General features: G+C 37.7%; 1 protein-coding gene across 11 annotated transcripts in view; it reads left to right on the plus strand.

Moving 5' to 3' along the window:
* atp11b (ATPase phospholipid transporting 11B (putative)) overlaps positions 1 to 25,026 on the plus strand; it is a 53,406-nt gene that overhangs the window by 3,839 nt on the left and 24,541 nt on the right. For 10 of the 11 annotated variants that reach the window (XR_008572654.1, XM_054789120.1, XM_054789122.1 and 7 more), the window contains exons 2-20: positions 6,026 to 6,142; positions 7,425 to 7,514; positions 8,426 to 8,506; positions 9,718 to 9,825; positions 12,044 to 12,172; positions 12,911 to 13,014; positions 13,637 to 13,684; positions 13,967 to 14,031; positions 15,587 to 15,668; positions 15,755 to 15,905; positions 16,607 to 16,804; positions 17,050 to 17,208; positions 17,341 to 17,528; positions 18,627 to 18,695; positions 19,716 to 19,789; positions 19,965 to 20,068; positions 21,048 to 21,229; positions 23,440 to 23,643; positions 24,866 to 25,019. Coding sequence is in view for 10 of the 11 variants with exons in the window: in XM_054789120.1 (XP_054645095.1) it covers positions 6,026 to 6,142; positions 7,425 to 7,514; positions 8,426 to 8,506; positions 9,718 to 9,825; positions 12,044 to 12,172; positions 12,911 to 13,014; positions 13,637 to 13,684; positions 13,967 to 14,031; positions 15,587 to 15,668; positions 15,755 to 15,905; positions 16,607 to 16,804; positions 17,050 to 17,208; positions 17,341 to 17,528; positions 18,627 to 18,695; positions 19,716 to 19,789; positions 19,965 to 20,068; positions 21,048 to 21,229; positions 23,440 to 23,643; positions 24,866 to 25,019 (2,307 nt within the window). In the remaining variant the exon portion in view is untranslated. The remainder of the gene's footprint in view (positions 1 to 6,025; positions 6,143 to 7,424; positions 7,515 to 8,425; positions 8,507 to 9,717; positions 9,826 to 12,043; positions 12,173 to 12,910; positions 13,015 to 13,636; positions 13,685 to 13,966; positions 14,032 to 15,586; positions 15,669 to 15,754; positions 15,906 to 16,606; positions 16,805 to 17,049; positions 17,209 to 17,340; positions 17,529 to 18,626; positions 18,696 to 19,715; positions 19,790 to 19,964; positions 20,069 to 21,047; positions 21,230 to 23,439; positions 23,644 to 24,865; positions 25,020 to 25,026) is intronic. The other variant, XM_054789119.1, reaches the window with a different exon arrangement.

The raw sequence follows: 25,026 nt of genomic DNA on the forward strand, positions 1-25,026 counted from the left end.
CCTGAAACAAACTGTATGCGTACATGTAAGTAAACAATATGTGTTTTACCTGGCATCTCACGCAAAATCATACCCTGTAGGATTTTGCGATGTTGCAGTCGCACCAGTTTACGCACATTCAACCAATTTCCACAGTTTATCCGTGGCCTCGTAAATCATTGTAATTTTTACCAATCGAATTTGTCTCTGGGCAGTGTTCAAATGCGCGCGTCCACTGTCCAATAAATAGGGTGTCACAAGATCTTGACAGATTAAAATGTGACAAGATTTCTTGTTCAGAAATACACCTAGAGTGCAGAAGAGTGTAACGTAGTAGAAATTAAATTAGTAGATCACAATGTATTGTCATATTTTTTTCCCATCTCGTTCTCGCCAAGTCTCGTCAAGACCCAGTCTTGTGTATGGTCTCGTCTCGTGAGTGTCTCCTGACACTACTACTGTCTAACCAATGAAATGCCCATCCATGTCCTCGCTTCCTTAAACAATCTCTCATTTACCAACACAAATCACCACTATAGACTGCGCCCAACGATTGCCCAATGTTTTCAACCAAAGCGGGTATCAACTTTTGAAACTTGAACAAAAGTTTACGATCAGCAAGCGCTTTTCAACATACACGGAGAATGCTTCACTTTATTAATTAAACAACTTAGACACACAAATAGTGTTTTGAGGACGACATAATTATAATGACGACAAAAGAGCAAAGTTGTTCAATGACACTTTAAACAAGTAAATTAGCATGTACCCCATGAACGTAAGAGCCACTTCCATGGATTAAAAAAAGCTCCAAACTAACCACATTAGTTGTTTTAAAGACAAAATAACACCGTGGTAAAAAGTCACATTTGGAGTCAGAAGACCAGGATAATTGGAGTTACGGTAGCTAGCTAGCTGCCGCCAATGTGAGGCGGAGTCACAGCCAGGCGGAGTGTGTAAACAAGGTTGCCAGAAAAGTCAAACGGAAATGAGTTTCATCGGTGAGCGATCATACGATGGCATTGATTGACATAGCCTGGGGCAAGCTGTCAAACGAAAGCCACAAGACATTTTACAGATTAGTTGTGATTTTCAAGGTAATACGGGGCAAAGTGCGTCCCACGTCAGCTCAATACAGGACGTGTCATTTTGTTAATAAATACGGACAATTCTGTTTTTCAAGCGACAGTTGGCAACCCTTTGCTGTCAGTCTGGCAGAGCAAAAGGGGACAGTGGCTGACTTTCAGACCTTTGCAGAGGTAGATAAGATCGGTTTCATATGTAAGGATGGGCCGATTGCTGACCCCCCAAATTTAAGGAAATCGGAGCCTATTGATCGGCTGCATGCTTACTAACTTGTGTTGATGGAAGACTTCATGAGCAAAAGTACAATGGCTATACCAGAATGTGCAAACCACTCATTAGAAAGAAGAGTAGGAAGGTCGAGCTGGAATTTACCAAAAAGTACAGAGATGATCTTCAAAAATTCTGAGACAAATGTTTTATAGACTGATTCATTTTGAGGTTCTGGAGCTGAACGTAATCTAATAAAACAGACACTTTTATTGCAAGTATTGATCCAAAATGGGAGGAGAACGCCAACGTCATGCTAAAAGGAGGGTTTGGAGGGGTAGGAGCGAGCCGGCATAATCAAAGCTTTGTTACAGTGTCAAAAATAGACATTTTCATTTACTTCTCAGTTCACTGTTTGGCACATAACCCCTGCAGATCATGGAGATCTACTGTATTTTCTTTTGTAGTAGTAGTGGTACTTATACTGGTTATATTTACTTTATTCAAAGGATTATTTGCTTTAATTGGAAAAAAAAATGTGTACAGCACCAAATGTGGCAGGCTATTTTGTGTAATATATTTTTACTTGAAGTACCTGTACACTGCACTTGATGAATTTTCTGTATTTGAAACAGCCATGCCTAATACCTAATAGTATTTTGTAATTCACAATATTTGTTGCTTTCATTAACGTATTTATGTAATTCACAATACCCGTTGCTTTTATTAACAAGTTACCAGTTTTTCCTGTTCTGTATCTTGGCTGTCATTTTAGAATCAAGGGCAAACACTAGCTCAGTCTAGGGCCTTTTGGAATGGTTTGCACTACAGGAAAGAAAGTCAATACTCAAACCTTCTTCTTAGAAGTCTCTACAGAGCTAGTACTTGAATTTTCTTCTATCTAAACTTATCTGCAACATTATGTTGTGTAATTACAGTTTTGCACAAGACATTTTCTCAAAACTACATAGTACGTTTCTTTCATTAATAACAAATATTTTAACAGTTTGGCTTTCCTTGGGGCCTATGTAGCCTGTTTTGAAATGGTTCTATTATAATTTATATGCCAAAGAATATATCGCGATACAGTGATCCCTTGTGTATCGCAGTTAATTGGTTCCAGAACTGACTGCTGTAAGTGAATTTCCGCAAAGTAGGTTTCGGTATAAATAAATGGAACATTTTTGGATTTAGAGCATTTATTTAGCTGCTTATGACTTTGTAAATACAATCTTTACCATTATTAGAGCCCTGTAGACATAAAATAACATCCACAGAGTCACCTTTACACTCCTGTTATTCTTTGTTTACACTGCATTACAGAGACATGAGACAGACACTGCTTTAAATATGAAAAAGCCAGCGAGCTAACTAGTTAGCCTCCAATTTATTTACTGTATCCTAAACATAAGGAACGGCTTAAAACGGAGTGTGAAGAAGGACAAAGAAGCCAAACACTTAATGGGAGGAGAACTTCTTTTCACTCTATCGTGTCGGGCATGTCATGGCTGACCCCAGGCAGTGTGATTAGGCACGGGCTGTTTACTGGTTTCAAGGTATACCAAGGTATGAAAAGGTCACGGTTTCAAAACCACTAAATTTGTGCATCATACTGTTTGTACGATAGGAGAGAAAGTGGAGGTCCAGTGCGGCCACTATGTGGAAATGCTTTGTCACCTCCTGTGTTATACTTTGCATTCCTCGTCCTGTGTTATTCAGAAGTGGGCTTCGATGCGTTTTTTTTTAATTTAATTTAAACTGTATTATAGCCTTATGTTTTCAACTGTTGCACTTGCAAACTGGTGTGAAACTAATATTTGACTAACCTGGTAGCTGTGAGCTTCCCACAATGTTTGACAAAGTTAGTGGAGAAACATGGGGAGGTTCTTCCTAATTGAACAAGTATGCCTTTAACATTGAACAGGTATTTTAATGCATATTAATATACATACTGTATGTATGTATGGAATTCGTTTTTTTTTTGTGTGCAAAGCTCCAATAGGTCGTCATTCAGCTGTGACTCAACAGTTACTTTACCACGTGGTTTTTGACTTACACGTCTCACTTCCTGACATATCGGTGTTTGAAATGATCATGAAAATAGTTCTGAGTCAAAATGATATTAACAGAAAAAAACAACAAAAGCAACAGAAACACAGTAATTTTTATGTGTACATGAGCAGAATTTTGTACACATTCACATAGAGCAGCGCCAGAGCTAAACATTGTAGATTAGAATATATTGGTAAATACAGCAGGCGGCAACTAAGAAGTGCATTTGTAGATTACTTAAGTGCAATTTCAACACCATGCTTCTTAAAGACATTTGATTTGCCTGAGTTCCTTAAAATCTTAACTTTGGTAATGGTTTAATTTTATTTTGAAAACGCATACAGGCTACATTGGAATTAGGGATGCTGAGGGTTTTATGCTGCTGATTCCGCTACCGATTATCCATCGGTGAGATCAGCTGATACAATACCGATCACATGGGTTAACTGTACATTTTTCAGTTGATTTATGACGAGCGCTATTGGCCAGGGCTGCGGTTAAACAATTTTTTTTTTTTTTTGCCTTTAATTTTTGTGAAATGATTTTTGTACTATTTGACACAAAGCTGAATTTAATTTGATGCATGTTTTGAAGTAATAAGAATACATGGAAAATAAATATCTTTATTAAATAGAAAACTGTCCTGCTTAACTTAAAACAGAATAAATTTAGTGTCCAGGTTGCACGGGTCTCCAACTTTCATCACTATTAAAGCTGTCAACTATTTATGTTTTATTTATGACAAGCATCATTTAAATTGTACACTACTTTATTTACCAAGCAGATCTCCACTCAGTGTGTGGCCATTGTCTTTATGCTATTGTGTGCTCATTTGTCATTATATAAATGCATAAAGTCAGAATTGAACAGTTAGAATTTAAAAAAAAACCTACTAAGAGTTGAACCAAATATTATTTGACCCTTTGTGAGGTATTCAGAATCAGCTGGTAAGATAGGAGACCCCTGCCATAGTATCACCATCATAAGGCTGGACACACTATATGTTTATGTTCATTAAACTACATACCTAAATAGTGTTTATATATGTAAGGACTAGGACAATAATTAGTATAATGACAACAAACAAGCAAAGTTGCTCAGTGAAAAAGTTAGTACGTACCCCATGAACATGATACCCACTTCCCCTTGGGACAAAAACAAGCTCTGAACTGACCATATTGCTTGCTTGTTTTAAAACAAAATATCACCGCAGTAGAAAGTCACATTTGGACTCCATAGACGAGAAGCTAGGTGGATAATTCTCACCAGCGAGCTAGCTTTACAGATGTCATTTATATATATGTTGAACAGTTTTGGTTCCAGTATTGATCCCGGGAATACGCCACACGATATATTTAAACTTGCAGTTGTATATTCTCCAAGCGTCACATATTGCTTCCTGTTTGCTAAGTAGCTTTTTACCCAGTTGCTTTTGGATTACATAACTACTTCTGAACCCATATTTACATGTATGTTTTGTTTTTTTTTTACAGGTAAGGAAATGTGGTAAGCCTGTAGGTTGAATTCAGATGAAAATAATATGGGTATTTGCTGTCTGTTCCCATGTCGTGATGAGCTGTAGTTCTACAGTATCTCTCTAATGCGAGTACACCTCACATTTTGCAACCGTGTTGTTATATATTCTCAAGGGGCAAAACTATCGGAATGAAACTTGAATATAACTTACTTATAACATACATACTGTACATACAGATATGCAGTAGGTTTACTACCCTCTGAAAATAACTGAACACACAGCAATTATTGACTAAATAGCTGAGTGATTTTCAGTAGCTAGTGAATCCATACTGCTAAGCAAGCTGTACACTGACTACTATGCATATGCAAGTTTCATTTCTATGGTATTGTCCCTTGAGAAGATATACTGTAACAAATATGGCCGCTGGAACGAGAAGGGTGTACCACGCTACTTCACGATTAGTATTTTGCAGCTTCACTCCATCATGGTTTTTCAAAATAAATTCATTAATAAATTATTGAGGTTTCATGGTTGACCACGGCCTGTTTATTAGTCAAAAAATAGCATTTTTAAGTACATTTTATGTATTCTTGGTCTAAATGAAACATTTTCAAACCTAAAAATGGCTACATGAACGAAAATACAAATATAAGGCATTTAGAAGACGCCTTCAAAATGTGATACAGTGCACTCCAGAAGTATTGGAACAGTGAGGTCAAATTATTTATTTTATTATTTAAAGCTGTATGTCAGTACATTTCAATATGGTGGAAAAGATAATATTATATAGTTCAATTAAAAAAGTGAAACTCATAGTCATAATGGTCAGTTTACATACAGTTTGTATTCACTCATCAAGGGAATGAATGTAATGAATTTTAGACCTTTAATCATTCATTAGAATCATTCTTTTTCCATGATGAAATGATTATAGAACGCACATGTAATTCATACATGTAATTTATACAGGGTTAAAATGATACATACAGGCTCAAATGTATACATTTGCAGTTAGAAGTTTACACACAGTTATCAGGGGCCTGATTGTCACATTCATTTTGAGCCCTAATAATGTAATGGTAGGGGAAACACTGTGAGTTAATATACTCACACTATAAGTGTGACACCTGCTATTTTTGAATTTTGTGGATTTGTGTCAATAAACTAGTCTTTTTTTCAGTTCTTTGTGTTGTTCCAACTGATCTCGCTCTCTTTCTACAGGGCTTTGACCCTCCCCATCAAAGTGACACCAGGACAGTTTATGTAGCAAACCGCTTCCCCCAGCATGGTCACTACGTACCTCAACGTTTTGCTGATAACAGAATAATCTCATCCAAGGTACTTGATTTGTGTGTGTGTGTGTGTGTGTTGCCATGTTGTACTTTTCTTGTTTAAATGTGGTTGTCAGTATTAGTCAATGCAGTATCTCACAAAAATGAGTTGTCCCTCACATTTCACCACCAGTTGATACTAGTGTATCTTCTCATGGGCCAATACTGTGAAATGAAACATGGAAGATATGAACCGGCCAGATTTGTACGATAGGTTCATTGTAACAGAGAGACATCAAATGTCTAGAAATATCCTGAAAAAATTACATTAAATGAAGGTAATACATTAATTTGTATTTGACAGAGAGAAATAAGTATTTGATCCCCTACCAACAAGCAAGCATATCGTGTAGACTGGTTATGTGCCCTTAAAAGTCCTGTCTTTTTAGGAAAGTACTCCTAAGATCAACTCGTGGATAAAAGACACAAAATTAATCTCTGCCATTATAACCTCTCCACCACATTTGGGCAAGACCAAAGTGTTGATTGAAGACCTCATGTACAAGAGTGTAGACTTGCACAAAACAGGAATGGGCTACAAGACCATCAGCAAGAAACTTGAGACCACTGTTGGCAAAATAACTTGGATAGACAGGAGTGGACCAAAGTCCAACCTGAGATATTTACGACCCTGCTGATTAACCACAAGAAAAGTGTGACCTTTTTGCTTGCAAACAAGGGTTTCAAAAGGCTCCAGCATACCCACATGACCCTAGAGAGCATAAGCAACATAGAAAATGGACGGACGGATGGATGGACAAGGGTTTCTTTCTATTTCCTCATGGACATCATTAGGATTATTTTACGGTGCCCTGAGCCCCGTACAAACCTCCTAAGCTCCCCTGTTTTGTTTTTGTAAGAAAGTAGTTCAGACTGCAAAGTTGAACAACCGCTAGCTGGTGTGAACAAGCGAGCCACCGAGACTATAGAATAAGCCTTAATCAGTCAGGGACGTTCCCTTAGTTTTAACTGTTTTGTAAAATCAAACAACTTAGATAAATCACTTGTGTGAATTGTAGTATGTATGTAGTACTACTCACTTTGGCATCGTGCAATAAAGTAATAAAAAATATATGTTACTGGAAATTCATGGTTTAAATCTGAGGCGCATGATTGTACTTCATCACTTATGCTTTTCTTACTACGTGCTACAGGAAGGATGAAATAAAATACAAGGCTTTGCATAACTTGGCAAAATGTCACTTCTTACCAGGAGATTTATATATGTATTACAAGTGAAATCATGCTATATTATAACACTAGACTGTTGTTCTCTCCTCCTATTACAGTATACTATTTGGAATTTTGTCCCCAAGAATTTGTTCGAACAGTTCAGAAGGATAGCCAACTTTTACTTTCTGATCATCTTCCTTGTACAGGTAATCACGCATGCAAACGCACGCACGCACGCACACACACACACGCATCCACACGCACACGCACACACTCATTATTTGTACATGCAGGCCCATGTTGCCCCGAGTCTCCTAATGGCGACGAGGCCCTCTGACTTCATTCTTTCCTCCTCTGGATAAAAAAATGTGTGTCTTGTTTGGGTAGGAGAGCATTAGTGACTCATCAACTTCTGGGCACCAGTTAAAAGGCTGGTTCCAGATTCAAATGTTGTTCCTTCACATTAAGTAATATTTGGAGCTTTTCTACTATCCTTAAGCATTAGCACTTCACTAAGCATCAATCAGCCCACTCAAGTAAAATTTGGCTTGCAAATTTTCAGACCTCTCCAAATTTATTAGAGCCTGTGTAGTGAAGCCCAAGCAATTGACTTGACTCTGTCTAAAAGGCTACATTTTCACCCACTCAACTTGTCAGTGAAGCTTAAGTCATATTTGCTTCTTGGAATAAAAGATCTCTTTTTTTCTTGATGTTCCGAAAGGCTAATTTGACCGTTTTTAGTTGAGCGGAGATGGAGCCTTAGTTCATTCCCCCTCTTGTCAAATCTTAGAGTTAGAATAAGTCTATTATTAGTGCCAAAATAGGGAAATTCAGGAAAGCATGATGGCTCGTCCAGGAATTGAACGGAGGACCTCTCGCAGGCTTCGGTTGGTGTCTTCATAGGACTCAGATTTCACAGATACTGTATCCTTACTGTATATTCATTGTTATTTTGGATACATACAGAGTTGCATACATAAATGCTACAGTATCTGTCCATTAGTGTGTCTGTTTCCTGTGAATACGATAGTAATATATATAATAATATGATGGATGTAAAATGCATATGGACAAACAAAATCCATGACGTCTTTGCATGTTTACTCTGTCTTTCCAGTTGATGATAGATACCCCGACTTCCCCAGTCACCAGCGGTCTGCCTCTTTTCTTTGTGATCACAGTAACTGCCATAAAACAGGTGAGCACATTAGCACCCTTTGACTTCCCCCTTCACTGAGTGAAAATGCAGAACTAACACAACACAAGAGCCAGTAACATGAAAACTTGCTTTAATGGGATAGTTTGTTTTTTTTGACATGAAGTTGTATGACATCCCCATCAGCAGTGTAGTGCATTAACAGCAACTTACCCCCCACTTCGTCCTGTGAGCCGAGTTCTGGTCGGATTTTGGTGATGAGGAATGTAGTTCCGGTTAGTTGGTGGGGCTACTGAAGTAAAGAGTTTGGCTTCTCAAAACAATATGCGTTCAAAAGAGTAATACATCTGCATCACAAAAATGGCTCCTCGAAAAAAATCTAACCTCCCAATCGCTTGACCTTACATTTTCTCCCTTTGTATCACTGCATTATTATTATGTATGTGTTCCACAGCGGTTGAAGACCTTCTTTATCTGCGTGTGTAAACGCTGTGGAACACATACACTGCACTGCGATGGGTTTTTTGTGATCGGTTTTGAAAGGCATTTATCGGCATGTGCCGATCACATGTTTTTTTTACAGAAATCGGCCAATACTAATCAGTGGCCGATCTATCGGAGCATCCCTAGTTTATTTTATAAAAAGGCTAAACATATATTTAAAGCCAAAGCTTTTAATTAGCTTTTTTTTTTTACATTGTTCCTTTTTGCTCTATATTTTCCATTTTTGCTATGTTTTATGTATTAAATTTTATTCCTGTAATGCGACCCGCAGGCTGCACTTTGGACATCGCTGCCCTAAACGGACAAAGTCAACATAAACTAAACATGTCAATCAATGTTTTCCAATTCCAAGCTGATGTATGTGAATATCTTGTTTTGCATAAACCACAAAGAAAATAGGTCTGCTTTCATGGATGACGAATTGAAATTAAAAATATTCACATTTAAGAGGCTGAAATTAGAGGATATTTACATTATAAAATAAAAAACAGATTAACCCAATACCAAAATAGTTAATTAGTCAATAGTCAATTAACTGGACAATTGATTAATGATCGATTCATTGATAAATTGTCACTGCTGCAATGATACCATCTTCTATTTACTGAGCCCAGAAAAAGAGGAGAAAGTATGGAATTTTGAAATGTCAAATCCACAGGAACCCTGTATACTGTATAAATAAAATTAGACTTGATTTGATAAGTACAGATCAGAGACCAAATATGCTTTCTTGGCTTGTTTGTCCTCAGGGCTATGAGGACTGGCTGAGGCACAAGGCCGACAATGAGGTGAACGGGGCTCCTGTGTTTGTCGTTCGAAGTGGAAGCCTGGTCCAGACGAGATCCAAAAACATCAGAGTAAGAGAACATAGAAAGTCAAATCCTGAAATGTTTTGCCACCAGCTCAAATGCGTTATCCTGAATTTTAAACCGGCCAGGAACTTTTACAGAAGGCATCATCATGTAGCTAAAAATATATTTTCATAAAACACAGAATTTGTGAGCAATGGGGTTTTATCCTGTCCTGAGTTTACACTATTTTAAATATGTTGTACTTTTTTGTTTGTTTGTTTGTTTGTTTGTTTCTTCTTCTTTACATATGTTAAGAAGAAAAGCTTGTGTGTCTACTAGGGTTTCCAGATCCAGTATGTGATCGGCGTTTATTGAGTCGGCGATATTTTGCTTAAATATGCTATTTTACCTATCAGACGGAACCGTCAATATTTTTTTTAATAAAACATGTTGGCGTTGAGCTTAAAAAGTTGAAGTGCATCCAATGTGCTCATACTGTAGTGTCCGACAGAGAGAAGCTGCTGCCTTTTTTAGAAGATTTATTGACAAAACTTTATCAGGTTACTGTTGGCCCTAACCTATACCAACAACGGCACACAAGTCCGGCAGTTTAACTCACAGACTCGCTCAGCAGTGCTCTCTACATTTGCAGCAAACATAGCACACGGTTCCTTTTCTCTGCCAATCACATGTCACTGTGACATTCAGTGATGCCTCAGGTGCCTTCACTGACCTCCAGACCTGCAATTACTTTGTTTAAAATGTAGTGGTTTCACGAGATCTTGCGTTACGAGGTCTTATTAATTAAAATGTGATGATATTGCTTGTTTAGAGAAAATCTGTCTTGCGGGCAAAAGTACAGCCAGAAGTGGATCAGATTGTGAACAATGGCATTGCTTCTATGAATGATAATACTCTTAATATGGAAGTGGCAGTGCGTGGGTCAGGATTGGAACCGCACATTAAGTGATGTACATACACTATAAAACTTGCAATCCAACCAGTACTTGGCGTTCTCAGTGTCGCTCGCTTGCAACGTGTGGCTGTTTTTTTTCCGTTGGAGTTTAACAGCTGCAGCGGTCTTGATGTCCAAGCAGAAGCTGTAGTAGTTCTACATTTGAGCAAACTTACTTAAGATTTGTCAGATTGAAACATGATAGCTGCATATGACTTCTATCAAACCATGTGATATTACCATCTATTTTGGAAATTTACTAATTCCTGGTACAGCATTCTAGGCATCATGGGAACTGTAGTTATTTAAGCGTAAACATAAACTAATCTACTGCAATCCGTAATCTTTTTACATGTCTTTACATAACTACACATCAACTTACATGATAAGTAGTCGCAGCTACAACTGCCATCATTATTTTAACTTTTATTATTTTTAGTTTTTGTTTCATTTTTTGAAAAAAGTTCCACAGTTAAAAGCATCATGCTTAGGTCATGCATGCAAAATTATGAAACATTTCAAAATGTACCTGCATTGTTTTGTGACTCGGTTAAATAAAAACGCATGTTTGTCGTGAACCAAATATCGTGTGTCATCTCGTCTCATGTACTGAGTGTACCGTGACACCACTATTTAAAGGAGTTAAATGCATCTGGGCTAAGCCACGTATTTCTTGATCCTATGGTTCTATGGTTCCTATGGTTATTGAGCAGTTAAATAAAAATATTATTTTAATTCATGCTAATTTCAGTTCATTCTAACATACAGACTCTGTCAATGGAAAATTACATGCTATTTAATATGGTCGGTCAAAGCAACAGAAGAACCTTGAAAAGTAACATTTAAAATTACATCATATAATATTGAGTCAGTCAATCATCCAAGGCAGTTCTGCATTGAGTCAAATTGAATGCACAAATATTTTGAGTATGGCGTCTATTATAGTCATATGCTGCATAACAGATTTATTCTATTTAATCAAATTGTTTGGAAACTTGTATGAATTATTCATTTGTTGCAGTAAGTCTTTAAAATGTCAACATTTGGTTTCATCCTCTCTTATTGCTATGCAATGGATATCTCAGCATTGCCAGACTTAATATCTGACTACAGTTCAAATCATTAACTCTTATGTGCCCATTGCTCTCGCTTAAGCTTCACGTTCTCTGTTAAACTCACTGACAGGGTTACAGTTAAATGAAGTATTAAAGCAGTACCATGGCAGATGGTAAATTCAGCAATATGGATGTATTATAAAAACTACAATATGTGTAAAAGTTAAACAGTATTTGTTATCCATCACCATCGTTTTCTGGCCTATTTTCGCAGGTGGGGGATATTGTCCGCGTCGCTAAAGATGAAACATTTCCAGCTGATCTGGTGTTGCTATCATCAGACCGTTCAGATGGTACCTGTCACATTACCACTGCCAGCCTTGATGGGGAAACTAATCTCAAGGTGTGTGTGTGCTTTTGCTAGTGTGTATGTGGTAGTTGGCACTGGCCTTTAACACTCGAATTCCCAAGGCAGTCATTTTGACTGTTTTCAAAATTTGCAATGTCATAACTTGGTTTAAAAAAAAACCTATGTACCCATAGGACCCTGACTTTTCCTAAATGTGTGTTTATTTTATTCTAACATTGTTTTATCATTAACATTTCAAAACACAAAAGAGATCTGAGTATTACTACCTCGAATGACCATAGCAGTCAAATTGACTGCCTGCTTTTTAGAGGGGGTGTCATATTTCACTATTTGCTACATTTTTCCCGCCCTTCCTCCTGCTCTATTGGCTGTTTGTTTTTTATGCTCTGTGATGCTAAAACCTAGCTGTAGCGTCACTCTAAACCCAAGAGAGACAAAAATGACAAGTAGAAAGAAGGTGACAGCTATGGAGGCTTTAGCCTTGCTTCAGAGAAAATGGTTGCAGTTCGAGTTTGCATGTGTAATTGCAGAGAAGTTATGTTGTGTTAATTCAATCAAACACTCAATCACTATAGTTTTCATTTAGTGTCCTGATGTGTTTTTTTATAGCATTGCAAAAGCAACAAATCCAATGATGGCGCAGTGCTTAAATTATGGATACCAGCAATTGAAATTAAAATCTGTTTTTTAAATTATACGTTAAGGTAGTATTTATCATTTTTTTGTTTTTCTCTTATATGTAATGAAACAATTGTGTATATTCATTTGTAGACTCACTATTCTGTGGCAGAGACAGCTATATGCCAGTCCGTGTCCCAACTGGAGGCCTTGCAGGCTGTAGTTGAGTGTCAGCAACCAGAAGCTGACCTCTACAGGTAATGTACAACTGTGTGTACCATACACACACATTATACACATAAAAATGTTGATAACGCATTGAAGGTGAAATTGTCTCAAAGGTGGTTTGTCGAGCTTTGGCCATTCGATTTTCGATTTTCTCAGGTGTGCAGCGTGGACGGTGTCCCCATTCTGTTCCACTCGCATTCTGATGCTTTCCTGATTGCCACGAACCAAAATAACAATCCAGTTTCTATGGTTATCTTACTCCCGCCCTCGCCTCCCTCCTCCTTGCTGTCACTTTTATGCTTTTCTCTCATTAGCTTGCCTCTGGATGCTGAAATTGTGTTTATATACAAAATCCTGTTAGTGATTTATTGTACACTGGGTGCAGAATTATGGGGACATTTTTTCAGTGCCAGTTTCTTGTATGACACCTTACATTATATTGCATATTAAGTGGATAAAGTGTGAAATGTAGTTATCTGTCCTTTTTTTAAAAAAGGCTATCCAAAGCTCTCCAGTAGTCATTCCTACATACCAAAAATAGTCTTCTGAAAATGTTTGCATGTCAAAGATGCCAAAGAAGCTAATACACGCTGATAAATTGTCAATACAATTAAAATTTTGATCGTTTAACAATTTTATAATTAATTTTAGGTTCGTTGGTCGAATAACAGTGACTCATTATGGGGAGGAGATAGTGAGGTAAGACCCTATTTATCTGCATGAACGAGTGTTTTTCATTAAATAAATGCTGTAAGGAGCTCTGGACACTGAAATAGCATAAATGAACAATACTGTGAATCAATCCCAAAGAGTTAAAACTGCTCAGATATAAGTAACATTGCTGCTGTGTAGCAAAATGAAAGTTATTTATTTCATATGTATCTTAATTAGTCCTGTGGCTTATTTGGAAGTGTCAAAGTTTTCTGTACTTTAATATGTTTTTAAATCTTGTTTTTTTTTTTTTTTTTTTTTTTTTGCCAGACCACTAGGTCCAGAAAACCTGTTGCTGCGAGGGGCTAGGTTGAAAAATACCAAAGAGATATTTGGTGAGTTACACTGAGATGTGAAAGGGACTCTATGCAACTCGCTCCAAATTATGTTTTTTTTAAACCAAAAAACACCACCATCAGCTATTATATACATTTAATGATAACTAATGTTATCATTAAACATTAAACATCTAGCTAAACTCGCGTGCATTATAGTAATTTAATTTATCTTATTTATTATGTATTGTGTAAAACTAAGACATTAATAACATCAAATTAAAAGCACAAAATGAATGCCGAACCCACCATCCACCAGTTTAAGTTCCAGCCAAGTTTTTCCAGAGAGATTATTACATCACTGTTTGACATGTGTGGTAAAAGGCAGTGTGCTAGCATTAATTAACTTGAGACAAATGTGCACATTAGCACTCAATAAGTCATCAAAACTTAACTTTATGCATTCCCACATTGTATCAGCATTTGACACCAAATATGAGGTGAAAGAAAAATGGTAAAAATACAGTAGTAGTCTATCTGTGCGGCATGAGATAAAGTTAGCACACGCACAATGGACATGCGTCAAGTGAGACGGATGTAACAGAGAGAATCCGGCCACTTTTCAAAATAAACATTAAAAAAAATGAAATAATGGAAATTATTTTTTCTTTCTGTGCGGCCCGGTACCAAATGACACACGGCCCGGTACCGGGGGTTGGGGACCACTGCATTAGGAGACAACAAACACAACTAGTGCGCATGCATGTGTTGTGTTGGCGTAGCTCATGTACTCAAAGCAGGAGGATACGGGATACAATGCTGGCAGTAAGTTTGAATGTTGACACCCTCTAGGCAGCTGGAGGCAGCTGACCTCACTGCATACAGTCCCTTTAAGAGCAGTAGAAGTGGAATTTCCAGAGATACAGTAGATATAAAGCCAATTGAAAGCTGTTAAAAATTGTTCTAGAGAAACATCTGAAGTTATGTGGCCATGAAAATGCTTTTGCATATGACTAATAGCAAAAAAGGCTTAATTTGAGGTACAACACCATTACTTATTACAACCAAAATAATGAAAATACTGATGGGCGACTTAATAATAAAGTGCAGTAGGGGAAATGAGTATTTCATCCTGATTTTTGTAAGTTTACTGCCTTACAAAGACATGAGCAGTCCATAATTTCTTTGGTAGGATTATTGTAACAGAAAGACAGAAAAAGGACATTAAACGTCCACACATGTAATTCTGGTCTGCAGCTTTTTCACTGTCATCTTTATCCCATAATTGAGATCTTGCAGCGAGTTGCAGTGCTTGTCTTGTATATTTCTTGCTGGTTGGTAGGGGATCAAATACTTATTTCCTGCAAATTAATGTATATAATGTTTGTTTCCGGATTTTTGGTTGATACTCTCGGTATTAAACGTACAACTGGCCAAGTCTTTGTAGCATATTTATTTCCCCCACTGTAACTGTCAAGTGGTACTGATTTTGTCTTCTGGTAAAGCCTACTAAATTGTAAAACTACTGCATGGTTTGATCTTTGTATCCTCATTCCTTGAATACTTGAATTAACAAATGGTCACCTAAGTCAATTAGTTTCTGTATGTGTTTTAGGTGTTGCAGTTTATACAGGAATGGAGTCCAAAATGGCCCTCAACTATAAATGCAAGTCTCAGAAACGCTCTGCAGTAGAGAAGTGAGCACTTTCATTCTCCAATTAACATAAATAAATACTCTATTGCTATGTTTAAGGTTGTCCGTTTTATATTGTCTTTTTTTCAGGTCTATGAATACTTTCCTTATCATTTACCTGGGCATCCTGCTGTTTGAGGCCATCCTCAGTACCATTCTGAAGTATGCCTGGCAGGCTGAGGATAAATGGGATGAGCCTTTCTACAACCAAAAGACAGAACAAGAGAAAAACAGCAGCCCGGTTAGTTGTCTGCTTTTTGATTTTTATTTTATTAGTATTTTTTTGGGAGGTGCAGACAATCAGCTCCAAATATAAAATGGAAGCAGGACTTACCTGGAATTTTCACTGCCTTTTTTCTTTTTATATCTAAGCAATAGTAACCTTCTGCTTTTATTTTCACTTCAAATAGTATATACATTTTTTTAATGATTTAGTTTTGTGAGTTGATGGTAACTGTTTAATGTATAAAGATGACCCTCTGCTAAAAGCCACCTTTATACACATTACAGACACTAGGAATGTATGCATTGAGACGATTAAAACATCATTTTTGCACCAACTCCTTCTCCCTTGTATTCACACAGAAAGGCGTACAAGCAATAATAGCAGCCGCTGCAGTTTCAGTAAATGGCCCCAACTCTCCTTTCCTGCAGGAAAAATTATTACTAAAAATATAAATAAATTATAATTATAGTGAATGCTTTATTTTTTCATTGAGCACTCTAAAAGTCAGAATGTAATATACTGTATAGCAGGCAAATTCATTACACTTAATCATGCTTTCTTTTTCTTATTTGCTAAAATCAGATTTGTACTTAACCACTGAGCATTCCTATATCTGAACACACATAGTTTGTTCATTCTTATAATCACTATTTTTGTTTTCTCTTTTTTGTTCCTTAATGGAGTAAAATGTGTCCTCTCATTTACTCTTCCTACAGATCTTGAAATTCATCTCTGACTTTTTGGCATTCCTTGTCCTGTACAATTTCATCATTCCCATCTCACTCTATGTTACTGTGGAGATGCAGAAGTTCCTTGGCTCCTTTTTTATAGGCTGGGATTTGGATCTTTACCATGAAGAGAGTGACCAGAAAGCTCAAGTCAACACCTCAGACCTCAATGAGGAACTGGGGCAGGTATGAAATAGAGGTGTTCAGCAGTCACACACAGAGTTACATAAAGTAAAAATGGAATCAACCCTTATTTACAACAGTTGTAACAACAGCTGTAAATAAGGGCAGACATTTATTACAAGAAACAATTTTGGCAAGAAATGTGGAATTGTTGAATAATTTGTTAGTTAACTTGTTATAATCTTGCATGTTATGCTTTCTACAGCAGCACACTATGTATGGAAAAACAGAATGTTTTTGTTTCACAGGTTGAGTATGTGTTTACCGATAAGACGGGTACACTAACAGAAAATGAAATGCAATTCCGGGAGTGTTCGATCAATGGAAACAAGTATCGAGAAGTTAATGGCAAACTGGTGCCTGAGGGACTGACTGAAGATTCACCAGATGGCTCTACACCTAACTTGGTAATCTGTATACCATCAAATTACAATATTTTCAAAGCCTTCAAAGTGATCTTCGAAACAAAAATTGTCTCCCGGTCCAAAATTGTGCCGAGATAAATAACTGATTGTTTTTCCTTCATCTTCTTCATTCAGGTTGGTGAAGAATTGTTATTTCTCAAAGCAGTTTCACTGTGTCACACAGTTCAGATCAGCTACGACCAACCCGACTGCCTGTCTGGGGCAGGAGACCCATTTTCCCATGTTAATGGGTTTTCGTCTAATGAAATGGAATATTATGCTTCCTCACCCGATGAAAAAGCTTTGGTTGAGGCAACAAAGAGGTAAAGTTTAAATTCCAATGATTTGAAAAGGCAATTTAAGTTTGTAACTATTGGGGAACGGTGTTCCCTTATGTACATTTTATAAAAAGTAGAAAAACAGCCAGTGCAATTTTAGGTGAACTCCGTCCTACCAGTAGCCTCCAAAGCAACTGCTTTCATTTCGAGGCAATTTTTATGCGTGGAGACACATTTTTTGCAAAGTATTTTGAAAACAATGTTTTTTACACTGAATAACAAAATCAAAAATCTTCAGAATTCTTGGCTAAAGCATAAACTTTAGGTTTTAGGTTTTGAGTGCTGCAGTGACTCAGGAAATAGAGCAGGTCGTCCAGAAACCGGAAGGTTGGTGGTCTGATCTCCGCTTCCTCCATCCCAGTCACTTTTATTGTGTTCTTGTGCAAGACACCTCACCCATCTTGCCTCCAGTGCTGCCCACACTGGTGTATAAATATGAATGAATGTTTGTTGGTGGTCGGAGAGGCCATAGGCGCAAATTGGCAGGCACGTTTCCTCTGTCAGCTGTGACTACAGATGTAGATTACCACCATGAGCGTGTGACTGAGGAGTGAATGAATAATGGGTTCACCGAGAAGCGCTTAAATTGAATCCATTATTACTATGGTTCAATATTACCCTAATTACAGTGCACTGCAATGCAAATATGCCTCTGGCCAAACTGGGCCACAAGAATGACATTTTTTCTCATTTTCTCTCCTGCTTCTGGCTGAATTGGTGCTTTATGCCTCATGGCAGCAATACACATCCTGTGTGCATTTACATAGAATGCACCCCCTTGCCGAAGTTGGGGTTCCCCATGGTCATGGGCCCCCCCTAGTTATCTGACACTGCTGCAAATGCAAAATAAAAGACTTGATGTGTCAGGGCACAACACTTCTTCTGAGGTTGTCAGCGTAAAAAACAATTGTGTTGAGTATTCGTGTGATTAGCTTTTAAGATTGAAAAGCTGCTCCACTGGCACAAAAACATTTGAGAATTGGCTCTATCGGCATGTCGTTCAAATGTAACTCTTGAGTATTTGTTAAAATGACAAGGACTCTGAATTCTAACTGTCGCTTTTGTCTGTTTTTGTATCCTTAGAATTGGGGTGGCCTTTACTGGTATCAGTGGTGACACAATGGAAATCAAATCATTTGGCAAACCAGAGAAGTACATTGTCATTATTGTCTCATCAAAGTTATTTGAGTAGATTAAAGCCAGCCCTTTTTACCGCACTGAATGAGCTGTATTCATGTAAACACACTTGTCATTCGTTATCTCGCTATATATATATATATATATATGTATATATATGTATATATATATATATATATATATATATATATATATATATATATATATGTATATATATGTATATATATATATATATATATATATATATATATATGTATATATATATGTATGTGTGTGTGTGTGTGTATATATATATGTATAATTAATTATTAATTACACAGTGGAAACTACTAGGGATGCTCTGATCAGGGATTTATGCTTCCGATACCGATTCTCCAGGACTGAAATCGACCGATACCTATCACATGCATTAATTATACATTTTTCAATTTATTTATGATGAGCGCCATTGGCCAGGGATGCCATACAAAGGGGAAAAGTTTGGACAATTCCAAGGTCCATTGACTGCCAGGGGCCCAACAAGTAGGGAATTACTAAGAAACCCTTGTTTCTTCAGTTTATTGATCCATTTTAATGCCTGGTACAACTAAAGGTTCATTTGTTTGAGCAAACATAATAATGATAACAAATATAGCGCATAAGAGTTTAATTTAAGAGCTGATATCTAGCAACTTTCATGGTTTTCATAATAACCAAAATCACTTAAGTTCTTACATAAATAGCTATGCATTAAATTGCATTAAATTAAAGGTTGCATTAAATTAAAGTTTTTTAACGTGCTACCCCCACAAAATAGTTTTGTGTTGGCAGTTAAGTTGCTGTGGGCTGCAATAGTACTAGCCACAGGTGATGGGCTTTTGTAATCGGCGTTGAAAGGCATTTGTCGGCATATGCCGATCATGTGATTTTTCACGGAAATCGGCCGTTACTGATCGGTGACGATCGATCGGAGCATCCCTAGAAACTATTGTACTATTCAGGACATGTTCAAATATGTCTTCCAGTGAAAATAAATCATCGTTTTTGCATTTTCAGGTATAAACTACTCCATGTATTGGAGTTTGATGCAAATCGCAGGCGAATGAGTGTCATACTGCAGACCCCTTCAGGTATCATCATCACCACGTGCATTGTTTAAATTAATATCATAAACAAAAGACAAGAAAATATTAAATTTAATTAGGATTATGTGAAAATGGTATGTGTTGGTTTGCTTTTGAGGTAACTGTAATATATTATTTTTATTCAAAATGTACAATTTATTTGATTTGCTTTATCCTCAAGGTGGCAAAGTGCTGTTTACTAAGGGAGCAGAGTCATCTATTCTTCCTTTCACCACCAGTGGTGAGATAGAAAAGACAAGAGTTCATGTTGACGAGTTTGCCTTGGTGAGTAATATGTTGTTCTTACCAATTAACTTATTTTTAAAATGTAAAAAGGATTATCCGATATTTTTTATTTTTATTTTTTTACTTTTGTGCAAAGTTTGATCTCTCCAAGGTACACGATATAGACAAAAAGATTCAGAGACACTTTTTCATCAATTGATGATCAAATCAATGGATTAAGCAATAAATGAATCAGGAGTTGTACGAGACCTTTGTTTCCCCATAGATCTTTTTTTTTTTTTTTATCTTAACAAGACCTTTTGGACAATTGTGTGCTTCAAAAATGTGTGCGAACTGTTTTTGGAATGCCCTTTTTGGACTAGGCTTAGTCATGTCGACTAAGACATGTTTGGATGATTTTGGTGTGGAAGAAGTTGCACAAAACCTCAACCCATCAAACACCTCTAGGATGAACTAGAACAGAGTTGGTGAGCCAGCAGGCCCTCTCTCAGGTCCAACATCAGTGACCTCTGACCCCATAAATATTCTTCTGCATGAGAGGACCAAAATTCCCCATAGACACACTCCAAAATTATGTGCCTCTTTCCATGAGAGTGGAAGCAAGACACAAGACAGAGGACAAACATTCTTTTTTTTCCTTCCATTTTCATGCAGTGACTACATGGCCCAATCAGTTTGTCTATACAGTATTATATAGATGCTATTTCACGCTAATAAATAAATAAATGTTATATACAGTAAGTAAAGGAAGCCTTAAAGCCTTTTTTGGGGGAGAAAGGTTTTGGTCATCTTTCACGTGGTGGTCACTCTTCCAATTTTAATTTGATTTAAACTGCTCTTGCTCTTGCCTAACCGTGCCTCTGACTTTTTCACTCTGTATTTTTTCTCCACAAAATGTTATTCATGTATCTTGCCATGTTGACATGGCTTTATTTTTCTGCTCTTCCTCTTGTTGGTGTAATCCTTTCACTCATTCTTTGCTGTTGTCTCTTTACATATCATCCCTCTCCCACTGCAGAGAGGGTTGCGGACCCTAGTGGTAGCATGTCGCCACTTCAGCCCAGAAGAGTATATTGAAGTGGACAGGCATTTGAACAGTGCTCGCACTGCACTGCAGCAGAGGGAAGAGCGACTGCAAGAGGCCTTCAGCTACATTGAAAGAGACCTGCATCTCCTGGGAGCAACAGGGGTGGAAGACAAGTAAGGATTTCTTTAAATAGATTTAACTCTTGAAATTCTTACATACAGGCACCCCTCACATTTGAGCAACCATTGGATATTTTCTCAAGGGACAATAGAGATTAAACTTGGATATAAGTTACAGTAGTCGGTGTGCAGCTTGTATGGTAATATAGTTTTACTTTCTCTGAAAATATCTCAACACAGCCATTATTGTTTAAATCGCTGGCAATGTTTTGTGTGAGCAACACTGCACTGCCTTTCTCTTGAGCACGTAATTCACCAGAGTTGCGCATATTCTTACTGAATCGTCTTCCACACCTCCATGATGACATCACAGATTTGATGGATTTTAGACACCTTCTGCTCCTCCATTTTCCGCTTGAGGACTCCCCACAAGTGTTCAATTGGGTGTGGGTCTGGAGGGTGTGTGTTGTTACGAAAACTGCTATGCGACCCAGTTTTTGAAGGAAGGAGATCATGCTCTGCTTCAGGATGTCACTCAAATTTGTTTGTTTTTTTTTAAAACCAACCTCTGGATATGACGCAGAGGACAGCAACTCAACTTCTTTGGTCTAACCTAGCAAGGCCTGATCCGAGTGGAACCTGTTTTGGAAAACCGCTGTGTGACCTTGGCCACCATGCTGTAGCTCAGTTTCATGGTGTTATCAACTTTCTTACAGCCTCAGCCATCTTTGCGGAGAGCAACAATATATTTCTGAAATCAATTGAGTGTTCTTAGCCAAGAGATATCAGATTTACAATTCAGTGAAGGGGACATGAAACATGCAAAGGGTAAAAAACACTGCTTAACGCTTAATTGCTTCCGTGTCTCTCTCAGTCACACAGTGGTACTGGCTGCCCGCACACAGGCCTCCACCCACTCTGCTTCGTGGAGCTGCTCTGACGCAGTCCCTCCGATTACCGTAATGATGAGTACATCACTAGAAAGCGTAGGCTCTCTTCCTTTAGAAACCATCGGAAATATTTAGATTTTTAAGTTTAAGGCTTACGATAATTTTAAAATAGCTTTCCTATCGTCGGCTTTAGCTTCGATGTTAAAGGTTAAAAAAAAAAACATCCGATGGGCCAGATTAAAACGTTTAACGGGCCGGATATGGATTTTGCCAACAGTATATATCTTCTGTATATAAGTATATATCTTCTGTATATAGTGTATATATACTGTACTTTATACTGCACAGTATAATAATTCCACCCTGGAAAAAAGAACTGTTGAAATAAATAATTGAAAGCCCCACATTAATGACGTTCATGCTCATGAGTGGATTTAAACTTCTGACAACAACTCCCAGTCCATCCTGGGTGGATCCCGGGTTCTGTTGACATATTTCCAGAATTTGCCTTGCTTTGGGCCACTACATACAGTGGTGTGAAAAAGTATTTTCCTCCTCTTATTTAATTATTTATTTTTTTTGGGTCTCACTTAATTGTTTCAGATCATCAAACAAATTTTAATATTAATCAATGACAACACAACTGAACACAAAATGTAGTTTTTAAATGAAACGTTTTATTATTAAGGGAGAAAAAAAATCCAAACATACAAGGCCCTGTGTGGAAAAAGTGATTGCCCCCTAAACCTAATAAGTGGTTCGGCCACCCTAAGCAGCAACACCTGCAATCAGGCGTTTGCAATAACTTGCAATGAGACAGTGCTGTGGAGGAATTTTGGCCCACTCACCTTTGCAGAATTGTTGTAATTCAGGCGTTTTACTTTACGCCAGATGTAATGGGACACACGCCTTCCAAAAAGTTAAACTTTTGTCTCATCAGACCACACGGTATTTTCGCAAAGGTTTTGGGGATCATCAAGACGATTTCTGGCAAAATTGAGACAAGCCTTAATGTAAAGTTCACCGCTGTTTGATGTTTTGGCCATTTGTGGATAATGGCTCTCGCTGTGGTTCGCTGGAGTCCCAAAGCTTTAGAAATGTAGGTTTGGATTTTTTTATTTTTTTCCCTTAATAATCAAAATTTTCATTTCAAAACTGCATTTTGTGTTCACTTGTATTGTCATTGAGTGATATGTAAATTTGTTTGATGTGAAACATTTAAGTGTGACAAATATGCAAAAAAATAAGAAATCAGGAAGGGGCCAACACTTTTTCACACCCCTGTATATACTGTACATGTTGATTACCGCAATTTGTTTTCAACTGTGGGTTTTTAAGGAATTGTATGGTGACATCAATATTTCACATCTTCAGGCTCCAAGACAAAGTTCAGGAGACCATAGAGGCTCTGCGTCTGGCAGGAATCAAAGTTTGGGTGCTGACAGGCGATAAACATGAGACTGCAGTCAGCGTCAGCCTGTCTTGTGGTCACTTCCACAGAACCATGAACATCCTGGAGCTCCTTCAGCAGCGCTCTGACAATGAGTGTGCTGAGCAACTCCGTAGGCTGGCGAGAAGGTACCTCTGTCTTCTTTTTCTTTTAAAATGCAAATATTATTATTAGGGATGCAAGCGATCCGATCGATTGGCCACCGATCAGTATTGGCCGATTTCTGTGAAAAATCACGTGATTGGCATATGCAGATAAATGTCTTTCAAAGTGGATCACAAAAGCGTGTTGCTCGTACTATTGCAGCCCACAGCTATCCCTGCGTGCAGTGTAGTGTCTTGCCCTAACTACTGTAATGTCTTGGGCAGCGTCCTCCTGCCACTTTCTTTCACAGTGCGCAGGCATGCCAAACCAAAAACAATCATCTCTGCCGAATTGATCTTCACTGCCAACACATGCCACGAAAACTATCGCACGAGGGTAGCACTTTAAAAAGCTTTAATTTAATATGGCATTTAATACGGCTTTAATTTAATAATACAACAAGTACTTGACGGAGTATGGTGAGTTTTCGAGGCTCACGGTGTGATCATCAGTGAAATGGCAGCTAACGCAGCCATGTGGACAACGCTCGCCCGTATGTGCATGACAGTGAGAAGGTTAAGCTAACCGAAAAACAATTGAATTCATCAGGCCAGATGACTAGCCTTTCTCAGCGTTTGTGTGCTGCTGACCTCTTGGCCACGTCACCCTTGTGAAAGACATCCTGATCTCAACGGGTTTTTTATCTGGTTAAATAAAGGTTAATGTAATGTCCTGCTAGAGCTCCACCAATGTACTCTCACATCCAAAGTCTCCTTAAAGAAGGCGTCTCATCCTCTGTAAGTTTCACGAGTGATATATATTCTCTTGAAAAAGACTACATTTTTTATGGTTACTTTTTTCATATCATATAGCCAGTAGCAGGGGTGCAGCCAGGGATTCTGGGTCCCATGGGGAAAAAAAAAAATCTCGTTGCCCCCCCACCTTTCCATTAATTAATTAATTACAAATTTTATTAGTAATTACATATTTTTTGGGCCCCCGGCAGTAAACAGACCTTGAAATTGTCCTGACTTTCCCCCTTTATACGGCACCCCTGGCCAGTAGTTCTCATAGATCATAAATAAATAGAAAAATGTCTAATTAATTCATGTGATCGGTATCGGCTGATTTCAGTCCGGATGATCGGTATCGGAATCAGCAGCATAAAACCCTGATCGGAGCATCCCTAATTATTATCACAATATAATAATGATGGTTTTAATAATTTTTAACCGTTTTAATGAACTGTTTTGAATTGGCTCCTAGGATAAAAGAGGACCATGTCATACAGCACGGATTGGTTGTGGATGGGGCCAGTTTATCCTTAGCACTGAGGGAACATGAGAAACTTTTTATGGAAGTTTGTAAAAACTGTTCTGCTGTGCTTTGCTGCCGCATGGCCCCACTCCAGAAGGCAAAGGTACTGA

This window comes from Dunckerocampus dactyliophorus, chromosome 10 (genome assembly GCF_027744805.1).
Source record: "Dunckerocampus dactyliophorus isolate RoL2022-P2 chromosome 10, RoL_Ddac_1.1, whole genome shotgun sequence".
NCBI lineage: Eukaryota > Metazoa > Chordata > Actinopteri > Syngnathiformes > Syngnathidae > Dunckerocampus > Dunckerocampus dactyliophorus.